At 41.9% G+C, this 20,871-nt stretch overlaps 1 protein-coding gene across 5 annotated transcripts in view; it reads left to right on the top strand.

The window, feature by feature from the left end:
- SMURF1 (SMAD specific E3 ubiquitin protein ligase 1) overlaps nucleotides 1-20,871 on the top strand; it is a 106,585-nt gene that overhangs the window by 57,078 nt on the left and 28,636 nt on the right. For all 5 annotated transcript variants that reach the window (XM_059155632.1, XM_059155630.1, XM_059155629.1 and 2 more), the window contains exons 2-3: nucleotides 19,314-19,352; nucleotides 20,508-20,616. In XM_059155632.1, the coding sequence (XP_059011615.1) occupies nucleotides 19,314-19,352; nucleotides 20,508-20,616 (148 nt within the window). The remainder of the gene's footprint in view (nucleotides 1-19,313; nucleotides 19,353-20,507; nucleotides 20,617-20,871) is intronic.

Below are 20,871 nucleotides of genomic sequence, written 5' to 3'. Positions count from 1 at the left end.
CAGGGTAATTTCATCACCCCAAAGCAAACCCACCTATGTTGACAATCAGACCCATTTGCTTTGCCCTCAGTCCCCAGAGCCACTAAACACTTATTTATCACAGTTTCTAAAGGCTGGAAAGTCCAAGATCAAGGTGTTGGCAGGCTCATGGCTTGGTGAGAACAGCTTCCTGGTTCGTAGATGGCATCTTCCCACGATTTCCTCACGTGGCTAAAGGAGTATGGGATCTCTCTGGGATTCCCCCCACTCCTTTTTTAAAGATTGTATTTGATTAAGAGAGTGAGTGGGTGAAGGACCAGAGGGGGAGGGACCGGACGTGGGGCTTGATTCCACGATGCTGAGATCCTGACCTGAGCTGAAATCAGGAGTTGACAAGTGTGGAGCAGTAGAAGCTTCCACTCATTGCTGGTGGGAGGGAGTGTAACATGGTACATCCACTTTGGAAGATCGTCTAGCAGTTTCTTCTAACACCGGACACTCTTACCATATGATCCAGTCATTCCACTCCTTGCTGTTGAACCAAAGAGGTTGAGAACTTTCGTCCACACAAAAACTTGGTGCACATGTTTCTAGCAGCTCTGTTCCTAGTGGCTAAAACTTGGAAGTGACAGTGTTACATCCAGGCAATGGAATACTATTCACTATTAAAAAGAAATGGGCTATGAAATCGGGAAAAGGCGTGGAGGAACCATATATGCTGGTTACTCAGTGAAAGAAGTCGATCTGAAAAAGCTGTATACCGTATGATCCCAACTATATGACAGTTTGAAAAAGACGAAATTGTGGGAAGAAAGATCTGTGGTGGCCAGGAGTTAGCAGGGAGGGAGAGATGAATAGGAAACACACAAGAATTTTAGGACAGTGGAACTATTCTATACGCCATGACAATTTGACAAATGACATACATTTGTCAAAACCCACAGAGTGTACACTAAGAATGAACCCTGATGTAAAATGGGGACTTTGGGTGACAGTGATGTGTCAACGTTGGTTCATCAGTTGAAACCAATACAGCAGTCGGGTGGGGTATGTGGATAGTGGGAGGAGTGTGTGTGTGTGTGTGTGTGTGTGTGTGTGTGTGTGTGGTGAGATCAGGGAGGATATGGGAAATCTCTGTACTTTCCACTCAGTTTTGCTGTGAACCTAAAACTGCTTTAAAAATAAAGTCTCCTTCCAAAATACAGTTCAAGGTAGTGTAGCTTTATGTGTCAAAGGCAGGAAGTACTTCAGAAGTTCAGAGAAAGGAGAAATCACTGTCAGTTTCAGGGAAAGGGATAGGTTTCAGGGAAAGGTAACAGGGATAAGGGATAATATTTCAGCTATAACCCAAGAATGAATAGAATTTCAGTCATCGGATAGTGGTTCAGTGTGTGTACCCTTGGGCAAGTAGTCCCTCAGAGCCTTCGTTTCTTCAGAGGGTTTGCGGAAGGATTGTAGGAGACAACACAGGTGAAGTGCTTGGGAGAGAGGCTAGCATAAAATAGGAAGTAGGATTCTTCAACAAGTTCTGTATGTTTTATAAAATATTTTATTTATTTGACACAGAGAGAGAGAGAGGGAGAGAAAGCACAAACAGGGGGATTAGGACGGAGAGAAGCAGTTTCCCCGCTGAGCAGGGAGCCTGACGCAGGACTTGATTCCAGGACCCTGGGATCATGACCTGAGCCAGAGGCAGGCGCTTAACCAGCTGAGCCCCCCAGGTGCCCCAGTGAGTACTGACTAAGCCCCATCTGTGTGTGAACTACATTTGAGCCCACCTTCTGGCTCAAGAAACATTGGTTAGATATCAAAGAGGGACAGCATGTAAAATGAAGAAAGACCTACAGATTAAAAAAAAAAAATTGCTATGTTGTCTAGAAGCAGTTAAATGAACCATAGTTGGGTGAGAAAGTTGGCAAAGTAGATCAAGAGAAACTGTATTTTGTGTTTTGAACTCCAAAGAAAGCAATTTGTAGGCAGTAGAGACCCTTCAGGCATTACGAAAAAGGATTCTGATAATACTTTAACAATAATTGGGTTTGAATCAACAGAGGAAGCAGGGATTTAATTGGGAGGCTCTTCCAACAATTTTGAAATCACTATAGCAGTTTAGGTGGTTTGCCTAATGGGCAAGTTACTTCCTTGTCACTCTGAAATGTACCTGATCAACATTAGAAAAGCAAACAGCAGAAGTTTTCTTTTCCCTTCCCTTAGTTTAAAATAATGGCGGTCTTGCCAAGCTTTGTTTGAGACCAATTTAATGTTTCTCGGCAAACCACCACTCTGTTAACAAATGTCTTTGACATTGGCCTGGGGATGTGAAATGTCTTTCCTTTTGATATAAATGGAAAAGTACAAGATGCTAGGAGTTTGTTCACCTACCTGATAGGGTTTGTTCTCTCTCTCTCTCTCTCCCTCTCTCTCATCTCTATTGAGATATAAATCACATACTATAAAGTTCACCTCTTGAAGTGTTTCATTCAATGGATTTTAGTATATTCACGGAGCTTTGCATTCGTCACAACAGTCCATTGTAGAACATTCTCACCACCCCCAAAAGAAACCCTATTACCCCTTAGCTGTCATCCCCACCTTTCCTATGCAACCACTCATCTATGGGAAAAGAAATTTAAAAACCATTCCCTTTAAAGTAGCATAAAGAAATTAGCAAGAAATTCAACAGTAGAAGCGCAGGACTTGTATGCTGAAAACTATAAGACGTTGTCGAAAGGAACCAAAGAAGACCTAAGTAAACGGAAAGATGTCCTGTGTTTTTAAACCGGAAGACTTAGGGTGACATTGCTTCTCAGATTCTTCGACAGATGCCACACAGGACCTGTCTCACCAAATCCCAGAAGGCTTTATTTGCAGAATTTGACAAGCTGATTATAAAATTCATATGGAAATGCAAGGGATCTAGGATAACCAAAACAGTCTTGAAAAACTAGGACAGAACTAGAAACACTTTCCAACTTCCAAACATTTTCTAGGAGCGATGGTAATCAAGGTGGAATGTTATGCACCATAAGGACAGACAGACGCACGTGGGTCAGTGGAACAGGACTGAGTCAGGAAATCTGTACATTTACAGTGGACTGATTCTTGACGGTAATGACAAGACCATTAGATGGAACGAAAGAAGGGTTTTCAGCAAACAGTGCTGGGATGCTGGGACAGATGATAAAGGCGGTAGGGAGGCGGAGAAGTTGGAACCTTTATGTGCAACTGGCAGGCACGAAAAGTTGTGCGACCACTTTGGAAAACAATTTGGCTGTTCCGCAGAACGTTGAACATAGAGTTACTCTGTGACCCCACAGTGTTCCCCCTACATACAGACCCAAGAAAATCGAACATGTAGGTCTGCATAAAACCTTGTTAGACGATTGTGCCTTAGACCATCATTCATGGCAACCCAGACAACTCCTGAAATGTGGTAATAACTGAAATGTTGGTTATCTGATGACCAGATAAGCAGAGGACGCTATGTCCATATAGCTGAATATTATCTGATCCCCAGAATGAGTGAAGGCACTGAAACGTGCTGCAGAGTGATGAAATGTTGAGCGTTCTGCCGAGTGAAAGCAACCAGTCAGAAAACATCACATATGGGGCGCCTGGGGGACTCGGTCCGTGGAGCTTATAAGTTCAGGCCCCATGTTGGGTGTGGAGCCTATGTAAAAAAATAAAATGTTACATATGGTTGATTCCATTTATACAACATGTCCAGCATAGGCAAATCCAAAGAGACAGCAGATCAGTGGTTGCTGGGGGCTGGGAAAAAGGGGGATCAGGAGTGGCTACTCACAGGTGCAGGGCTTCTTTGGCGGATGATTAAAATGCAGTGAAGTTAGGGGCGCCTGGGTGGCTCCAGTGGGTCAAAGCCTCTGCCTTCAGCTCAGGTCATGATCCCAGGGTTCTGGGGATCGAGCCCCGCATTGGGCTCTCTGCTCAGCGGGGAGCCTGCTTCCTCCTCTCTCTCTCTGCCTGTCTCTCTGCCTGCTTGTGATCTCTGTCAAATAAATAAATAAAATCTTAAAAAAAAAATGCAGTGAAGTTAAATGGTGGTGGTTGTACAACTGAGTATACTAAAACCCAATGAATTGTATTCACACTTGACCAGTTTCATGGTTTGCAAAGTCTCTCTTAACCGGGTGGTGTATTGTAAAATGAGCGCTCACTGAGATAGGACTACTTTGCAATTTTTTCTTTTTCCATTTTCTAGTTAGAAGCAAGAGTTCCCTTTTTATTTTAAGTCATGTTTGTTTGCCTTTTTTTTTTTTTTTTTTTTTTTAAATACAGGTTTCTCTAGAGTGTTCTGGCTTCCTTGTGTTGTATGTCAACTTGTCACCATAATTATACCTTTTTAGAACACGCTGCATCAGTCTAGTGCCGTGTAGAGCTGGGCCTTCAGGGTCAGACTCCAGATTTTCCTCCTACAGGCTCTGTGGTCTTGGGCAAATAACTGAAGCTCACCTAACCTTGGCTTCCTTATCTGCTGTGAATACTAGGTAGAGAATAATCTGTAATGCGCTACTAATAATGTTTGGCACAGAGTAAGCTCACTAAATATCAGAAATTGTTGTTGTTAGTTTTATAGTTAATAATTATTAAATCTACCCCTAGATGTGTGTCCACACCAGGGAAATTGCTTCCTACAAAACCAAACCTAGAAACTTTTAAATTTTTTTTAAACCTGGAAACTTCTTTAAAAAATTAATGTCATCCTATTTATTTCCCCTCTGTTTTAAAAAGATAAATGGATAGAAAAGCACCAATAATAGTGTTGCTGGTCCCCTGTCTGTTAAAAGGGTAGTCTCAAAAGATCTTTTAATCCAATATTCTCCTTATACTATGAGATTATTCTCCAGATTTGTAAAAAAGATTTTATTTATTTGACAGAGAGAGATCCCAAGTAGGCAGAGAGGCAGGCAGAGAGAGATGGGGTGGGTGGGAAGCAGGCTCGCTGCCGAGCAGAGAGACGGATGCAGAGCTCGATCCCAGGACCCTGGGATCATGACCTGAGCCATCCAGGTGTCCCTATTCTCCAGATGTTAAACGAATTACTGGTTTCTTTCACATTTTTCCTTCTTCACTCTCCTGTGTCTATTGTCTTTTCCCTTTTCTCTTTTTTTCTGGGACCTATGAGATTTAATTTTTTTTAAAGCAATCTTTAAATGAATACATCCTTCTGGAAGAACGCACATGTCAGGCTGAGGCCCCCTGGTCTGCCAGTTCCCAGCCTGGGGGTCTCCCCCGTACTACCCTTCGGTTACCATGATTTACTTTGTGTTCGTTCATTGTGAGTTGGTGGGGGCTGTTGTCCACATGGTCAGTCAGCGATCCACGCGACAGGGGTTCTGCTGGCCCACTGTCTCACGGAGGCATGGAGATCTCTTAGCAGCTCTTCTGTACTTTGGCTCCCAAGTGACACACACCATAGTCACATGGTCCCTGCCAACTCCAGAGAGCCGAGAAGTGGGGCCTTCCCTCCGTCATGATGGAGAGGGGGACTGGATGTGGAGAGGTTAGGGATGTCTACCACAGTCTGTCATTTTCTTTGCTTATGATTTCTGGTTTTGATATCAGTTGTAGGGAATTATAAGGTGGGCATTTTCTGTACCTTGAAATCTTGATAGAATCCTCCCGTAAAACCATCTGGGCTTGATGCCTTGTTTTTGTGGGTAGATTTTCAATGACCGTTTCAACTAACTATGGTTAATGGTCAGGGTTTTACTGCTTTGGGGCCCAGTTTGGGCAACTTCCATGTTCCTACGAAAGTTTTCATTTTAGCCATTGGTTTGAAGTCGCTCCTGTGGTGGGTGTACTGTTGCGATTTGTAACATTTATTCTGTTAGTTTTATCTCCTCCTTTTGTCTTTGCCGGAGTTATGTATGCTTTCTTTTCTGTTAAGCTTGCTTTAAAAAGATTTGTTCATTTTATTTTTATTTTATTTTATTTTAAGATTTGTTCATCAAAAACTAATGATTTAGAAGAACTGGCTTCTGGTTTTTTGGCAAATCTCCTGTTTTTGTTTTTTGTTTTTTTTTTTTAATTAATGTGTACTGTTACCTTTATTAATCCTTCTTTTTGCTTCCTTTGGATTATTTACCTTTTTTGACTTTGGAAGCTTAGTTCATTTATTTTCTGTCTTTCTGGGTTTTTAATGAATGAAGTTAAGCTTATGTGTTTTAATATATAGTACTTTTTGTTTTCATTTGATTGTAAATATGTTCTCATTTCCATTTTGACCACAGTGACTATTTAAACATAGGTTTTGAGTTTTCCAGATGTGCAGGGGCACCTGGGTAGCTCGGAGAGTTAAGCAACTGACTGTGACTCAGGTCATGATCCTGGAGTCCCAGGCTTGAGTCCCACATCAGGCTCCCTGCTCAGTGGGGAGTCTGCTTCTCTCTCTGACCCTCATCCTGCCATGCTCTCTCTCTCTCTCAAATAAATAAATAAAATCTTTAAAAAAATTTCCCCCCAGATGTACAGATTTGTTTAGGCTGTGTATTTGGTATGGATGTTTTATTACATGTAAGTGAATGAATGTGGACTGTTTATCAACATGGGAAATTTCAGTTTCCTTTGTAACTTAGAAGACAGTCTGCTTTTCTAAATTCCATGTGTGTTTGAAAAGAACGTGTGTTCTCTGTTTTAGGAGGAAAACAATTTTATCAAGTTTATTTTCTCTTTCTTGATGTGACTTTCTGCAAACGTTTAGTGATTCTTAGTATCTTTGCAGCTGGGGTTTCCTGCTTCTCGGTCAAGGCACAAGAGGGATGGAAGGTTGAGGGAGCGGTGTGCGGCCGAAGAGGCTGCTCCTCTGTGTATTGACTGAGCTCGGAACCTGAGTCCCCCGTTCCCTGCCGGCACCCTGTCCTGTGTCCCAGAGCCATGTGTTGCACTCCTGTAGCTGGAGGCGGAGCCTGGCTGTGGGCTGCTGGCTCCCACGGGACGGTGTGTGCCCCCATCCCCCCATGGCTCGTCGTACACCAGCTCCCACCCTTGTGGCCTCGCCTGAGATGCTACGGTATTGGGGCCACCTTCTGTGGTCACAGTTGCCCGTATGTGGCTGCATCCTCTGTTTACAGTTCAGGGTTCCCTCCTTTTCTTGTTTGTTCTCCATCTCCTAGAGTTTCCTTTAATTTGTGAGCAGAGCTATGTGTCTGAACTATTCGATTTCATCTTTCCTGTTGGTTTTGGAGGAAGGGGCAGACAGCGTGTCTTCTGTCTTGACAGTCTGGAAACCTAATAACACGTCAGTCATATTCAAATTGGAAGTGTGGTGGTGGGATTCTTTCACTTCCTTTTTTTTTTTTTTTTTTTTTTTTTGAGCATTTTCTTACATCTGTCACTACAAGGTACTCACCTTGTATATTATGTATCCTAGTTCTAGAAGCATACATTTCTCCATGGAGCAGTTTATTCTTTTAATAGATGATGATATTAGAAATGTGACTTTTTTCCAATTAAATATACTGATTATCTTCTCATGTCATTGTGTATTCTTGTACGGCATTCTGACTTTTTTCTTTTAAAATAGGCTTTATTTGGGGCGCCTGGGTGGCTCAGTGGGTTAAAGCCTCTGCTTTCGGCTCAGGTCATGATCTCAGGGTCCTGGGATCGAGCCCCGCATCAGGCTCTCTGCTCCGCGAGAAGCCTGCTTCCTCCTCTCTCTGCCTGCCTCTCTGCTTACCTGTGATTTCTCTCTGTCAAATAAATAAATAAAATCTTTTAAAAAAATAAAAATAAAAAAATAAAATAGGCTTTATTTAATAAATATATAAATAAATATAATGGTATCAATATAAGAAAACATGCTCTCTAATTTTAAGTGTATAGTTCACTTAGTTGTATGGCACTCACATAACCACCATGCAAGTGAAGATCTATAACCTTTCCATCGTTCCAGAAAGTTCCTGATGACCCTTTGTAGCTAGTTTCCCTACCTAGCTCTTGGGCCCACTCACCCAGTGATGGCTTTTTATATTGATTAATTTTGCCCATTCTAAAGTTTCATATACATGCAGTCATATAGCATGTACTCTTAAGTTTGTTGTTGTTTTTTTAAGATTTTATTTATTTATTTGAGAGGGAGCACGAACAGGGGCAAAGGGAGAGGGATTCAAGTGGGGCTTGATCCCAGGACATGACCTGAGCCGAAAGCAGATCCATAACGGACTGAGCCAGGCAGTTACTCTTAGGTAATTTTTTTAAAAAAGATTTTATTTGTTTATTTATTTATTTGACAGATCACAAGTAGGCAGAGAGGCAGGCAAAGAGAGAGGAGGAAGCAGGCTCCTTGCTAAGCAGGGAGCCCGATGTGGGGCTTGATCCCAGGATCCTGGGATCATGACCTGAGCCAACGGCAGAGGCTTTAACCCACTGAACCACCCAGGCACCCCCTCTTAGGTATTTCTTAATGCTTCTAAAATTTATCCATATTTTGTTTGTATCAGTAATTCATGCTTTTTTATGGCTATACCACCATTTGTCTATTCACTTGTTGATGGATATTGGGTTATCATTTTTAGCTATTATGAATAAAGCTGTTGTCAGCTTTCATGAACACGTATTTTTGTGGCTATTGTGTTTTCATTTGGATAAGAATCTAGGAGTGGGGGTGCCGGAGTGGCTCAGCAGGTTAAAGCCTCTGCCTTTGGCTCAGGTCATGATCTCAGGGTCCTGGGATCGAGCCCTGCATCGGGCTCTCTGCTCGGGCGGGGAGCCTGTTTCCTCCTCTCTCTCTGCCTACCTCTGCCTACTTGTGATCTCTGTCAAATAAATAAATAAAATCTTTAAAAAAAAAAAATCTAGGAGTGGAGTTGCTAAGTCATGGGGTACGTGTCTACTAAACAGTTCTCCAAAGTGGCTGTCCTGATTTCTGCTTCCACCAGCGACATGTGAGATTTGTCCCTCCATGTCCTCATGAGCACATAGTCTTGTCCGTCGCTTTAGTTTTAGCTGTTCTAGTGGGTGTGCAGTGACACCTGACTGTAGTTTCCCTGTGCGTGTCACTGATCATTAGTGATGCTGACCGTGTTTCATTGTGTTTACCGTTTGATGTCTTCTTCAGTGCAGTGTCTCAGTTTTCTTTGCCCGGTTTTAAGTTGGGGTGTTTTTCTCTTAATGCATTGTAATGCATTCTGCATACAAATCTTTTGTCAGATATATATATATATATTACGAAGACTTTTCCCTGACTGGGGGAAAGTGCCTTTTATTTCCTTAGTGGTACCTAATGTTTAAGTCTATGCTCCATTTCAAGTCAGTTTTTGTGTATGACTTAAGACAAGAGTTAAAGCTAGTTTATTTTTACCCTAAGGATATCCCATTTATTCCAACTAGATATCCCATTTTCTAGATGGGAAAAGACTATCCTCCCCCCCCCATTGGATTATCTTGGCACTTTTGGTGCAGATCAATTGATCTCAGACCTATGGGTCTATATTTGGATTTTCTATTCTGTTCCATTGATTTTTATGATTGATTTATAAATATTTAAGTGAATGGCTCACTGAATTCTCACAAACCAAACACAGGTATCGTCAGCACCCAGATCAGGAGATAGGCTGGCCAGTTCCCCAGATGCCTTCCTCATGATCCTGTCCAGTTAACCTTGTCCCCCGTTAAAGGTTAATCACACTTCAGCAGTATATATTAGTTCTGTCTGGTTTTGTGCTTTGTATAAATAGCGTTGTATAACGTAGATTGTATCTTTCATTCCATATCATCTCTATTTATGAGATTCCTTCCTAATTTTGTGTGTAGTTGTAGGTTGGTTCGCTCACTGCTCTATAATATTCCGTTTTGTGAATATTGCAACTTATTTATTCACTGTACTGTTGATAGGTGTCTCATTGGTTCTCAGCCTTTGACTTTCGCCAACTGCTGTTATAACCATTCCATGTGGCGAACATATGTATATGTGTGCATTTCTGTTGATTATGTGCCTAAGGGTGGACTTGCTGGGTCATTATTATTATTATTATTATTTTGAGAGAGAGAGAAAGAGTGGGGTGGAGACAAGGACAGAGGGAGAGAGAGAAAATCATAAGCAGATTCCGCACTCAGTGTGGAGCCCGATGTGGGGCTCAATCTCGCGACCCTAAGATCACGACCCGAGTGAGCCAAAAACAAGAGTCAGACACCTAACCGACTGAGCTTCCCAGCTGCCCCTGATTTTTTTTTTTTTTTAATTTAAATGATCTTTTGAATCTAGTGTTGGCCACATTGATTTGAAATTTTTGATGTAGTAACAGATTGTTTTCTTCTTCACACTCAGTTGTCTTGACGAAGGAGCATAATTCATTGAACTCAGTGGTTTTCATTCATGACTGGTTTAAGTTCTTGTCTCCATCACTGACTTCGCTGGGTCACTTAGAGCAAGTTGCTCAATCTCCTGAGCGTCGATTTTTCTCAACTAAATTGAGCATAATGATTTTGCCCTGACTTACACTGTGATGCAAATAATGATGAGCTAAGTAATTATAAAAGATTTTATGATAAAATCGTGCAAAAGATACCCTTAAATACTTCAGAGCTTTAGAACTTGGTGCTATAAGATGATAAATAGAAAAGAAATGATAAGGGGCTTTGTTCTAGAAGATTATGGGTTTTATTTTATAACCTTGCATGGGGATACTGGCAATGTGTTCCCCTGCTTACTTTTCGGTTTTCTGTTGACCTTTCTATGCATCCAATTAATAAAGCCTCATTTGTCAGCTTAGTAACTGAAGGAGAGAAAATGCTCAAAGAAATTTCTCCTGCTATTATTTGTTAATTATTACTTTTTTCCTCCTTGCCTGTTTGTTTTATATCTGTTTCAATGACCAGGTTATAGACTAATTTGCTTACTTCTAGCTGTCTTTCCTCTAAATCCCTCAATTTCTCTCACTCTCAGTGGTTATCACCTTGTTTAAAATGACTTCATCAGAAGGACACAGCCCAGGTAGGTGAGGATGTTTGGAAGCCTGCAGGTTTCTCCTCCAGTTAGCCCTGGATTAGCGCCTATTAACAGAGTTCATTCCTGTCCTTCTAGGGTGACGATCAGATATCATTTACTCAATGACAACCTTTTTGGGGTTAAAATTCATTTCCTTCCTGACAAAGTTGAGTTTTATTTTATATTGTACAACCTTAGGAAGAATGCTTGAGAAGTTAGTTTCAAGCAATTGCTATTAAACCAAAAAAAAGTATCTTAATTTACTTTTCTTTAATGCCAAACCCTGAGGAAACAAACTGACAGCAAGCCCCAGACTTTAGAACAGGACTCCACCTGGTGTGGGGTGATCACCAAACATCTGTTAAGAGGTTAAATGGATTTACCTCTCAGAAGTAGCAGCTTTTATGTACTAGCCTGACTCGGGGTGGGGGGTTGGTGAAGTCCTATGATCTTTTAAAGCCTTAGCTTTCTCATCAGGAAAATGAATATAATGAAAATACTCCATGAAATTGTGGTGTTGAGTAAACGCAGTCGTGCATGTCAGATACTTAATATACTGCACATTACCTGGTGAGCATTCAGTAAATTTCAGCGCCATCTTTACACTAAAGGGACTTAGATTGTATTTTTTAAAGTTTCGCAAAGCAGTTACAAAGTTTCCACATCTCCCAAACTATTCCCCTGGATTCCATGGATAAGTCTCATCGGATGTTTTTGGTCAGATGGTTGCCTGGGATATATAGTCCGCTTGCCAGCATGGTTTGGGAAGGTCACGTTGCATAGCGCTCCTTGATTGCCGGTAATTAAGTCACCACGAGCTTTGCAGGAGCTGAGACAGTAGACGCAGGGGGCTCAGGTGTGGGAGTTCATCAGTGTCACTGTGTGTGGTGTTTGACATGCGGACATTTGAAAGGAAAAACAAACTTGTATAGAGAGACATCATTGGTAATTCCCTGAACTGATTACTTTTGGAGTAGAACCTTAACTATTGAGATAAAACGGTCTCTAAAAACAACTTGGGTTTTCCTGTATTCTAAGACACCTGTGTAGTCAGTCCCCTAACCGTAGATGCCTTGGGTCCACTCTCCTGGCTGAAAGATGTACCATTTGGCTGATTTAAGATAGAAACATGGTCTGGAGGTAGAAAAGGCTTTAGATGAGGTCAGTTGTGTAGCCTGTGATGCTTGGGAAGAACTCAAACAGACGCGAGCAGTGGCTTTGGAAATTGCTGCCCGTGAGGCTGGCTTGGGTCATTCTTCCCACAGGAAGGAGTCTTCGTCCAGTCCATCCCGCAGGAGCAAATCCAGGGTGTCCCAAAAAGCAACACTTTACAATTAAAATTTAAAAATCAAATATGTTATGTATCTTCTTGGAATGCAGTGGTCTAACCAGTCCCTGAAGACCATCCCTTGAGATGTAAAAATGACTTTGTTCGTTAATGAGGGCTTTTGTTCAAATGAAAATTTCCAAATGCCCTCTCAGTTTGTATTACTGGGTTTTTGACATATACTTAATTTCTCCCTTGTTGAAATATTACGTCTGGCTTGAAATTTCAGGGGACTATGTTTTCCCTTAGTGTCAGCCAGATGTCCCTAGTGATACCTCAAGAAATAGCGTGAACCTGTTCCCAAGAGCCCCAGGGCGAGGGACCCCTCTACCCCTGACGGAGGCAGCCGCTGGGAGCGGGGGTGGGGGGTGGGTGGCGCTGGCCAAGGGGTCTCCCTCATTTAGCCGTTCCTTCAAGCATTTCCAACATTTCCTGAGAATTCCACTCATCCAGGCCCTGTGCTGCACGGCAGGGATGTCATGATTCAGGAAGATCGTCTCTGCCTTCTTGGTGTTGATGTTCTAGTGATGAGTTCAGGGGAAAATAAAAAGGTTATTACAAGGGGCGCCTGGGTGGTGCAGTCAGTCTGACTCTTGATTTGGGCTCAGGTCGTGATCTCAGGCGGGTGAGATCGAGTCCCACGTTGGGCTCTGTGGCTCTGCGTGGAGCCCGGTCAAGATTTTCTCTGTCCCTCCCCGCTTACATTCTCTCTCTCTCCAAAAAAAAAAAAAAAGAAGAAGAAAAGGTTATTTGTCAATTCATTTATTCAGCAAGCATTTTAAAAGTAACCCCTGTGTGCCAGGCGCCACACCAAGTGCCCAAGACAGTGGTGAATATAAAAATCACAGTTCCTTATTCCAGCGGACCCTCTTATAAGGGAGGAACAGAGTCGAAGCAGCGGACAAGGAGAGGATTTTATTTTATTTTTTTTTAAAGATTTTGTTTATTTATTTGACAGAGATCACTAAGTAGGCAGAGAGGCAGGCGGAGAGAGAGGAGGAAGCAGGCTCCCCGCCGAGCAGAGAGCCCGATATGCGGGGCTCGATCCCAGGACCCTGGGATCATGACCTGAGCTGAAGGCAGAGGCTTTAACCCACGGAGCCACCCAGGCCCCCTGTGGGAGAGGATTTAATCTTAAAGTGGTAGCGGCCATTGCGGTTGCTGTGATAACATCATGTGGGATGGGCTGGAAGGGGGAGGGGTGGCTGCTGCATCTTTCTGAATCTTCATCGTTTCACCGAGAAAGAGGGGAGCAAAAATGACACCTGCCTTGTCTGTCCGCTTGCCAAATGCTGTGAGGAAGAGGTAGAAAATACTGTACATAAAAGGGCTTTGGAGCCTCTAAAGTCACAAGAGTGGTGTTGCTGTTGGTGGGGACCCAGGGGGCAGGCAGAGGAGCAGGCCAGCCCCCTTGGTAATTTGCTGTCACTTATCCCCAACATAGGAAATTCTGGCATGTGATTAGGAAATCATGGGATGTAAGAGACGTGATGTGTCCGAACTAGAGGGGGACCCGAGAGTTGGAGTCAAAGCAACCAGGCAGTGGTCTACGCTGAGAGAAATAGACTTCATTTTCTGTTCATTGTGCCCTCAGAAGCTCATTCAGAACTGGCGTCTCTCGACGGAGTGGGATTTTAGGCTGCGCTAAATTACAGTTTATCATTTTACCTCCTAGAGTGTACAAGATCATACTGTTATTCTAGTGGGAGAAATCATAATTCCTTTAACTGAACCAGATTCAGTATGGCCCTAAATGGTTTTAACACAAAAGGGAGGCGAGGTTGTCTTTGCTGATGCTATTGAGATTTTCTCCACTTCATGAGGTAATCACATTCCACTGGAATGAGCCTTTAATTAAAACATCGCTAGTTTTGTAAATATGAACAAAGATCCGTCTTTTTGAGATGTGAGCAGAATTCTTCTAGTCAAAAGCAGCCCGGCACCAGCACCTTAGACAAACGAGAGCCAGGAGCTGGTGGAGAATGTTTGAGGCCGAAGAGGGGAGGTAGATTGTTGGGGTTAGAGCATGGCAGGACTGGAGTTTTGCAATGGGAAGCCAGTGTGGAAGGAGGCAGGAGATTTAATGGCTGATGTTGGGGACTTGAACAAGGGTGGAGATGGTGAGTCGAGACACTCCAGAGAGATGGAGAAGTAAAAGCATGACACATGGATTTCTGGCTTGTGCAACTGATGGGTGTAGCTGTCTGAAGTAATGGATCCTGAGAGAGGACCAGCTTTTTAGGCCGAGTGGGAGGATTTCAGCTTTAGTTTTGGACATCTGAGCTTGACGTGAGAGCCTTTGAGACATTGAAACTGTGGGAGAGAAAAGAGAAGTCGAAGGAGACAACATCTGCAGAACCATTTGAAGGGAGGTGGAAAGATGGCGGATTTTAAATTAATGCAAGAAAATCAGTAGCTTTCCTATATCCAAATAACAGAAAACGCAGTGAAAGGAACACTCCCCTTCACAAAATTACCAAAACTCACTGAAGCATAAACCCAATTAAAAATGTGGGAAACTTTTAGGAAATACTTTAAAACCTCACTTAAGAGTATTAAAGAATTTAATAAATGGATCAATGTACTACATTCAAGAATGTGAGTACTCAGTATTGTAAAGAGATAAGTCCCCTCAAATTTATTTATTAAGTAATTTTTTTTTTTTGACTTGCTCAACATGATTTGAAAGTTCAGTGGGAATAATAAGCATGAGCAAGTAGTCAGGAGAATCTTAAGGAGAGTTAATGACGAGATTTCAGGGTCGTGAGTTTTCTACTTACACATTTCTAAGTTTTCATTTTTTGTAAGTATTTCTTTTGTAATTACAGAAGCAAACCAGCAGGGGTTGTAATGAATTATGATCTAGCCACGAAGGAGACCAAAGAGAGACAAAATGTGTGTGTGTGTGTGTGTGTGTGTCCATCCCTTGGGAAGGAAGGGCATAAAGAAATGAAGAGAAAATATTACTACTGACTATATAGAGGTAAAAAGGATAATTAGGTATTAGGGGATACCGTAAACACCTGTAGGCCAACAAATAACCAAAGTGAAGCTAATAGAATTCTAGAAAGACACAAACTACCAAAGCTAATTCAAGAAGAAATGAAAAAATCTGAGTAGACATGTAAAAAGTGAAAAGATTGGATTAGTAATTGAAAACACTTTCCACAAGGTAAAGCTCAGGCCTATATGGCTTCCTGGCAAATTCTACTAAATGTTATAGAAAAATGAATACCATTTCTTCACTTGAAGAAGAACTAAGAGGGGCGCCTGGGTGGCCCAGTGGGTTAAAGCTTCTGCCTTCGGCTCAGGTCATGATCCCAGGGTCCTGGGATCGAGCCCCACATCGGGCTCTCTGCTCTGCAGAGTGCCTGCTTCCTCCTCTCTCTCTGCCGGCCTCTCTGCCTACTTGTGATCCCTGTCTGTCAAATGAATAAATAAAATATTAAAAAAAAAAAAGAACTAAGAGTGAACAATTCTCACCTATTTTATGAAGTTAGTGTCACTCTGGTTAAAAAAAACTATAGACCAATATCCATTATGAATGTAGACAAAAAAATTTTGATAAATTACAAACAAACTGAATATAGCACGTAAAAGGATTATGTGCCATAACCAAGTAGAATTTATCTCCGAGGGGCACCTAGGTGGCTCAGTGGGTTAAGCCTCTGCCTTTGGCTCGGGTCGTGGTCTTGGGGTCCTGGGATTGGGCCCCACGTCAGGCTCTCTGTTCAGCAGGGAGTCTGCTTCCCCCCACCCCCCGCCTGCCTCTGTGCCTGCTTGTGGTCTCCATCTGTCAAATAAATAAATAAATAAAATGTTGAAGAATTTATCTACAAATGCAGGTTGGTTTACCACCTGAGAATCAATGTACTGTATCATACCAATGGATACAAGACAAACACTAAATGACCATCTTAGTGATGCAGAAAAAATATTTGACAAAAGCTAATGGCACTTCATGATAAAAACACTCAACAAACTAGGAACAGAAGGAAACTTCCCAAGCCAAATATAGGGCATCTACGAAAACCCCCAGCTAATATCCTACTCAGTGGTTGAAAGTCTGAATGCTTTCCCCCTAAGGTCAGAACCAAGATGAGTGCCCCACCCCTGCTGTTCAGTCTCGTATTGGAGGTAGTGGGCAGTTAGGCAGGAGAAATTTTTTAAAAGTATCCAGATTGGAAAGGAAGAAGTAAAACTGTATCTGCAGATGGTATGATCTTTATACAGAAAATTCAAAATAATCAAGTATTAGAGCTAATAAATGAGTTCAGCAAAGTTATAAGATACAAGTTGAATGTACAAAAACCAGTTGTATTTCTATACACTAGAATCATCTGAAAATGTAATTAAGGAAACAATTCCATTTGCAATAGTACCCAAAAGATTAAAATACTTAGGGAGGGTGCCTGGGTGGCTCAGTTGGTTAAGTTGCTGCCTTCGGCTCAGGTCTGATCCCAGGGTCCTGGGATCGAGCCCCGCATCAGGCTCTCTGCTCAGCAGGAAGCCTGCTACTCCCTCTCTCTCTCTCTACCTGCCTCTCTGCCTACTTGTGATCTCAGTCTGTCAAATAAATAAATAAAATCTTTAAAAATAAATAGATAAATAAAAAACACCATCAAGAAGATGAAAACCCCCAGAATGGGAGAATATTTGCAAATCCTATATCTGATAAGGTTAGCTTCTCTATAGAAATCTACATATTTAGAATAAAGAATTCTGACAGAAAAAGGCAAATCACCCAATTGAAAAATGGGCAAAGAAGTTTAAATAGAAATTTCTCCAAAGAACATTTACCAATAGCTAATAAGCACAAGAAATGTCATGAGTCATCAGAGAAGTGCAAATTAAAACCACAGAGATGAAGAACCACAGAGACAGACAATAACAAGTATTAGGGTGTGGAGAAATTGGAGCCGTCAAGATGTTGCTGGTGGGACGATGAAATAGTGCCAGTGCCATGGGGAACAGCCGGGCACTTGCTCAAAATGTTAGATGTAATGCCTCAGAGATTCCCAACAAGAAAAATAAAATCTAGGTCTGCATCCCAGCTTGTATGGGATCACTCCCAATAGCCTGAAATTGGAAACAACCCAGATGTCTCTGAGCTGATGAATGGAGAAAGAAAATGCAGTCTGTCCGTACAATAGGGTATCACTCAGTTACGGAGGGGAACCAAGTACTGATTCACGCTACAACATGGGTGAACTTTAAAAACACGCGCCGTGGAAGAAGCCGGTCACAAAATGCCACATACGCTGTGATTGCTTCTGTGAACTGTCCAGAAGGCAACTCCACGGAAACATACAGTAGCTTAGAGGTCGGCTAGGAGGAGGGTGAGGAGTCCTAGCTAATGGGTATGGAATCTCTTCCGGCGGATGAGGAAAATGTTCTAAAATCGATTGTGGGGCTTTTGCAACCTGTGAATATACAAAACCCCACTGAATTTTATGCTTTAGATGAATTGTATAGTATATGAATTATCTCTCATAAAGCTGTGATGTAGAAGTATGCCAAGTGAAAAGTTGACGGAACAATGTATATGAATATACATAAAAATGATATGTTAAATGATATGTTCATAGCAAAGCACTGTATTCTTAAAAACTGGCAAAATTTGTGGAGCGCTGGAAAAGTGACATTGGTGTGTTTTCCCTTGCGGTGGTAGCTTTAATCATGGAACAGCTGGCAGAACAAAATTTTTTCACAGTAATTGATGCCGCCTTGTCGTTTAAAATAATGATAACAGCATTTATTATATTCTCTCTATGTGCCAACATTGTGCTAAATTTCTTTTAGGATTTATTTATTTATTTGAGAGAGAGAGAGAGAAGGAGGGGGCAGAGGGAGAAGGGAGAGAGAATCTCTACCCTTAGCCTGGAGCCCCTCGCCAGGCTCGATCTCACGACCCTGAGATGATGACTTGAGCTGAAACCAAGAGTCGGATGCTTAACTGACGGAGCCACCCATGTGCCCTTGTGCTAAATTCTCTCTCTCTTTTTTTTTTTTTTTAAGATTTTATTTATTTATTTGACAGACAGAGGGTCACAAATAGGCAGAGAGGAAGGGAAACAGGCTCTCCGCTGAGCAGAGAGCCCAATTCGGGGCTCGATCCCAGGACCTGAGCCGAAGGTAGAGGCTTTTTTAACCCACGGAGCCACCCAGGCGCCCCATTGTGCTAAATTCTTAATACGCATTTTTTTCATTTGTGTGTCACATCACTTGGTGGCGGTCTCATATTTTCCATCAGTCTCCCTTGCTTTCTCTTATCTAGCATTTGGGATATTGTGTTATTTCTCCGGATGTCCAAAATGCAGTTCCTTTTGTTGCTCTCAGCAGGAGCTATAAAGTAAATATTGTAGGTCTTAATTTGAATTGGCGTTCATGTGATTCTGTGTGGTTCTAAGAGCATATTGATAAATTTATCTCTGTATGTTTAACATTTAAAGTTTAAATGAAAACATCTTATATTTGTTACAGTTGATTTCCAATTGGAGGAGAAAATATTTTCTAGTTACTTGTCAGGTTTTTTGTTTAGCATAGTACTAAACTCGAAAGATACTCACTGGCAAAGAGAAGTTCTAGATTTTTTTTCCCCATTGCAAATGTAGACTTAGGTCTCAGTCATTTGTGCTGCCCTAACAAAATACCATAGATGACATGGCTTAAACGACATGTATTTCTGGTTCTAGAGGATGGAAAAGCCTAAATCAAGGCGCTGGCGGATGTGGGTCTTGGTGAGGACCCTCTTGTGGCATTGAGACAGCCACCATCTTGCTGCGAGAGCAAGCTCTGGGGTCTCTTCTTGTTGGGGCACTAATCCCACCATGAGGGCCCCACCCTGATGGGCTCATCTAAACCTGAGCACCTCCTAAAGGTCCCACTTCCAAACGCCAACACATTGGGCTTAGGGCTTTGACGTGAATTGGGGGCCATTGCGGGGTTGGGGCAACACAACCCAGACCTGGTGGGTGTGATGGCAGTGAACAACTTTTCACTGATGGTGGTGAACATCTTTTCCATGAATGCTAACTCTAGATTTCTGTTTGTTTTCAGTATTATGTGCCAAGAACCTTGCAAAGAAAGACTTCTTCAGTAAGTACACACCTGCTTTTGCTCTCTTAACCACATTAATATTCCTCACATGTTTTTGCAATGTCAACTTTTAAAAAACTCCTGGGTTTATTCCCCGGAAGAGTTCTGCCCTTTGCTGAATAGATCTATCATTTGACCAACTTCATTTCCAAGTTGACTACAATGCAGAGGCTCCTTAGCTGCGAGGCATGGAGTTAATAACTCATACCAGAAAAATGGTCTCTCTCATTCCCTGTTCCGGCTGCACCCTGTTTTCTGTCTTTCCACCCATCAATACATTGCTTTCTGCTGGATGAAGTGTTCTCAGCTCAAATACACACGAGACATTTGTTCTATAAAATAGCTGGGTTTGAGTCAAATTGTTAGTCAAATTTTAGAAATTAAATCACATCTTGAAAGCCTCATGATGAAAGGAAGTATAAAAAAAATAAAAGTGCAAAAGATAGAATGGTGATCCTTTTCTGCAGGAAAAAGTTAACCCTTAACTTAAAAAAATTCAATAGAGCAGGTGCCTGCAGCATGAAATTTTTCACTCTTTCTGATTCTCACAAGAGAGCTGCTCAACTCTTAAGTGGTATTATTCACACTTTAAACTTGGGCTTACGGGCTTTATTTAAGTAGCTGGGAAGCCCGGGAGTAGTGGCCCCCATCTAGGTGTATCTTTAAAGCCCTGTGCTACCTCTTGGATCGTGTAAATCCATGTGATTCACATGCCAGCCTTTAGGAACCTTCCTGATTAAGACTTGTTGAACACTTGTGTCCATAGATAAACTAGACAAAGATCAATAAACAAGATTTCTAGGTTATTTTTTAGAGAGTTTAAATACAATTGATTATAGACCCCTTTTCTTCCAGCTAATTAGCCCGCTTCGTGATCATCGGAAATGAAATTTTGAATTTAAACCTTTTTCTTTTTATCGTTTTCTAGCCTCTAAAAATCTGCGAGTGCCATTATACTGAGTTGCCTTTCTTAGGAAGCTAACTAGCAAGAACTTACTTTGCTCATCAAATTGACCCTAAATTAGTAAAATGCAGCAGGGTGATCTTCACCAAATTAGATGATCTTGAAGCTCTCTGTAGCCTGTAAGGCTGTGTTCTGTGTCCTGTGGATGGATCTGTAGTCTCATCTAGGTGTGGCTGTCCTCTCTCCTCTAGGACTCCCCGACCCCTTTGCAAAGATTGTGGTGGACGGATCTGGGCAGTGCCACTCAACGGACACTGTGAAAAACACGTTGGACCCCAAGTGGAACCAGCACTATGATCTGTGAGTCAAATATTGTATAAGCCGTTTGGGGAGCCCCAGGAAAGTAGGTATCTAGCTTTTAAGAGAAGCATTTAATAATAAAGATAAAAATGATTTACTAATTTCTTACTGGATGGCCAAATGGATACATCCTGCCTAATTTTAGAGTCCACATACCTGGAAGTTCTTGTATTTGACATTTTCACGGATTTTTATGGTTTGCTTCTGTAACTGTGGTTTTCAAACTTTTCGATCTCCTGGCCATGTTAACAGGAA

This window comes from Mustela lutreola, chromosome 17 (assembly GCF_030435805.1).
Source record: "Mustela lutreola isolate mMusLut2 chromosome 17, mMusLut2.pri, whole genome shotgun sequence".
NCBI lineage: Eukaryota > Metazoa > Chordata > Mammalia > Carnivora > Mustelidae > Mustela > Mustela lutreola.
Note: the sequence above shows the minus strand (reverse complement) of the source record. Positions and strands in the feature narration are given on the sequence as shown.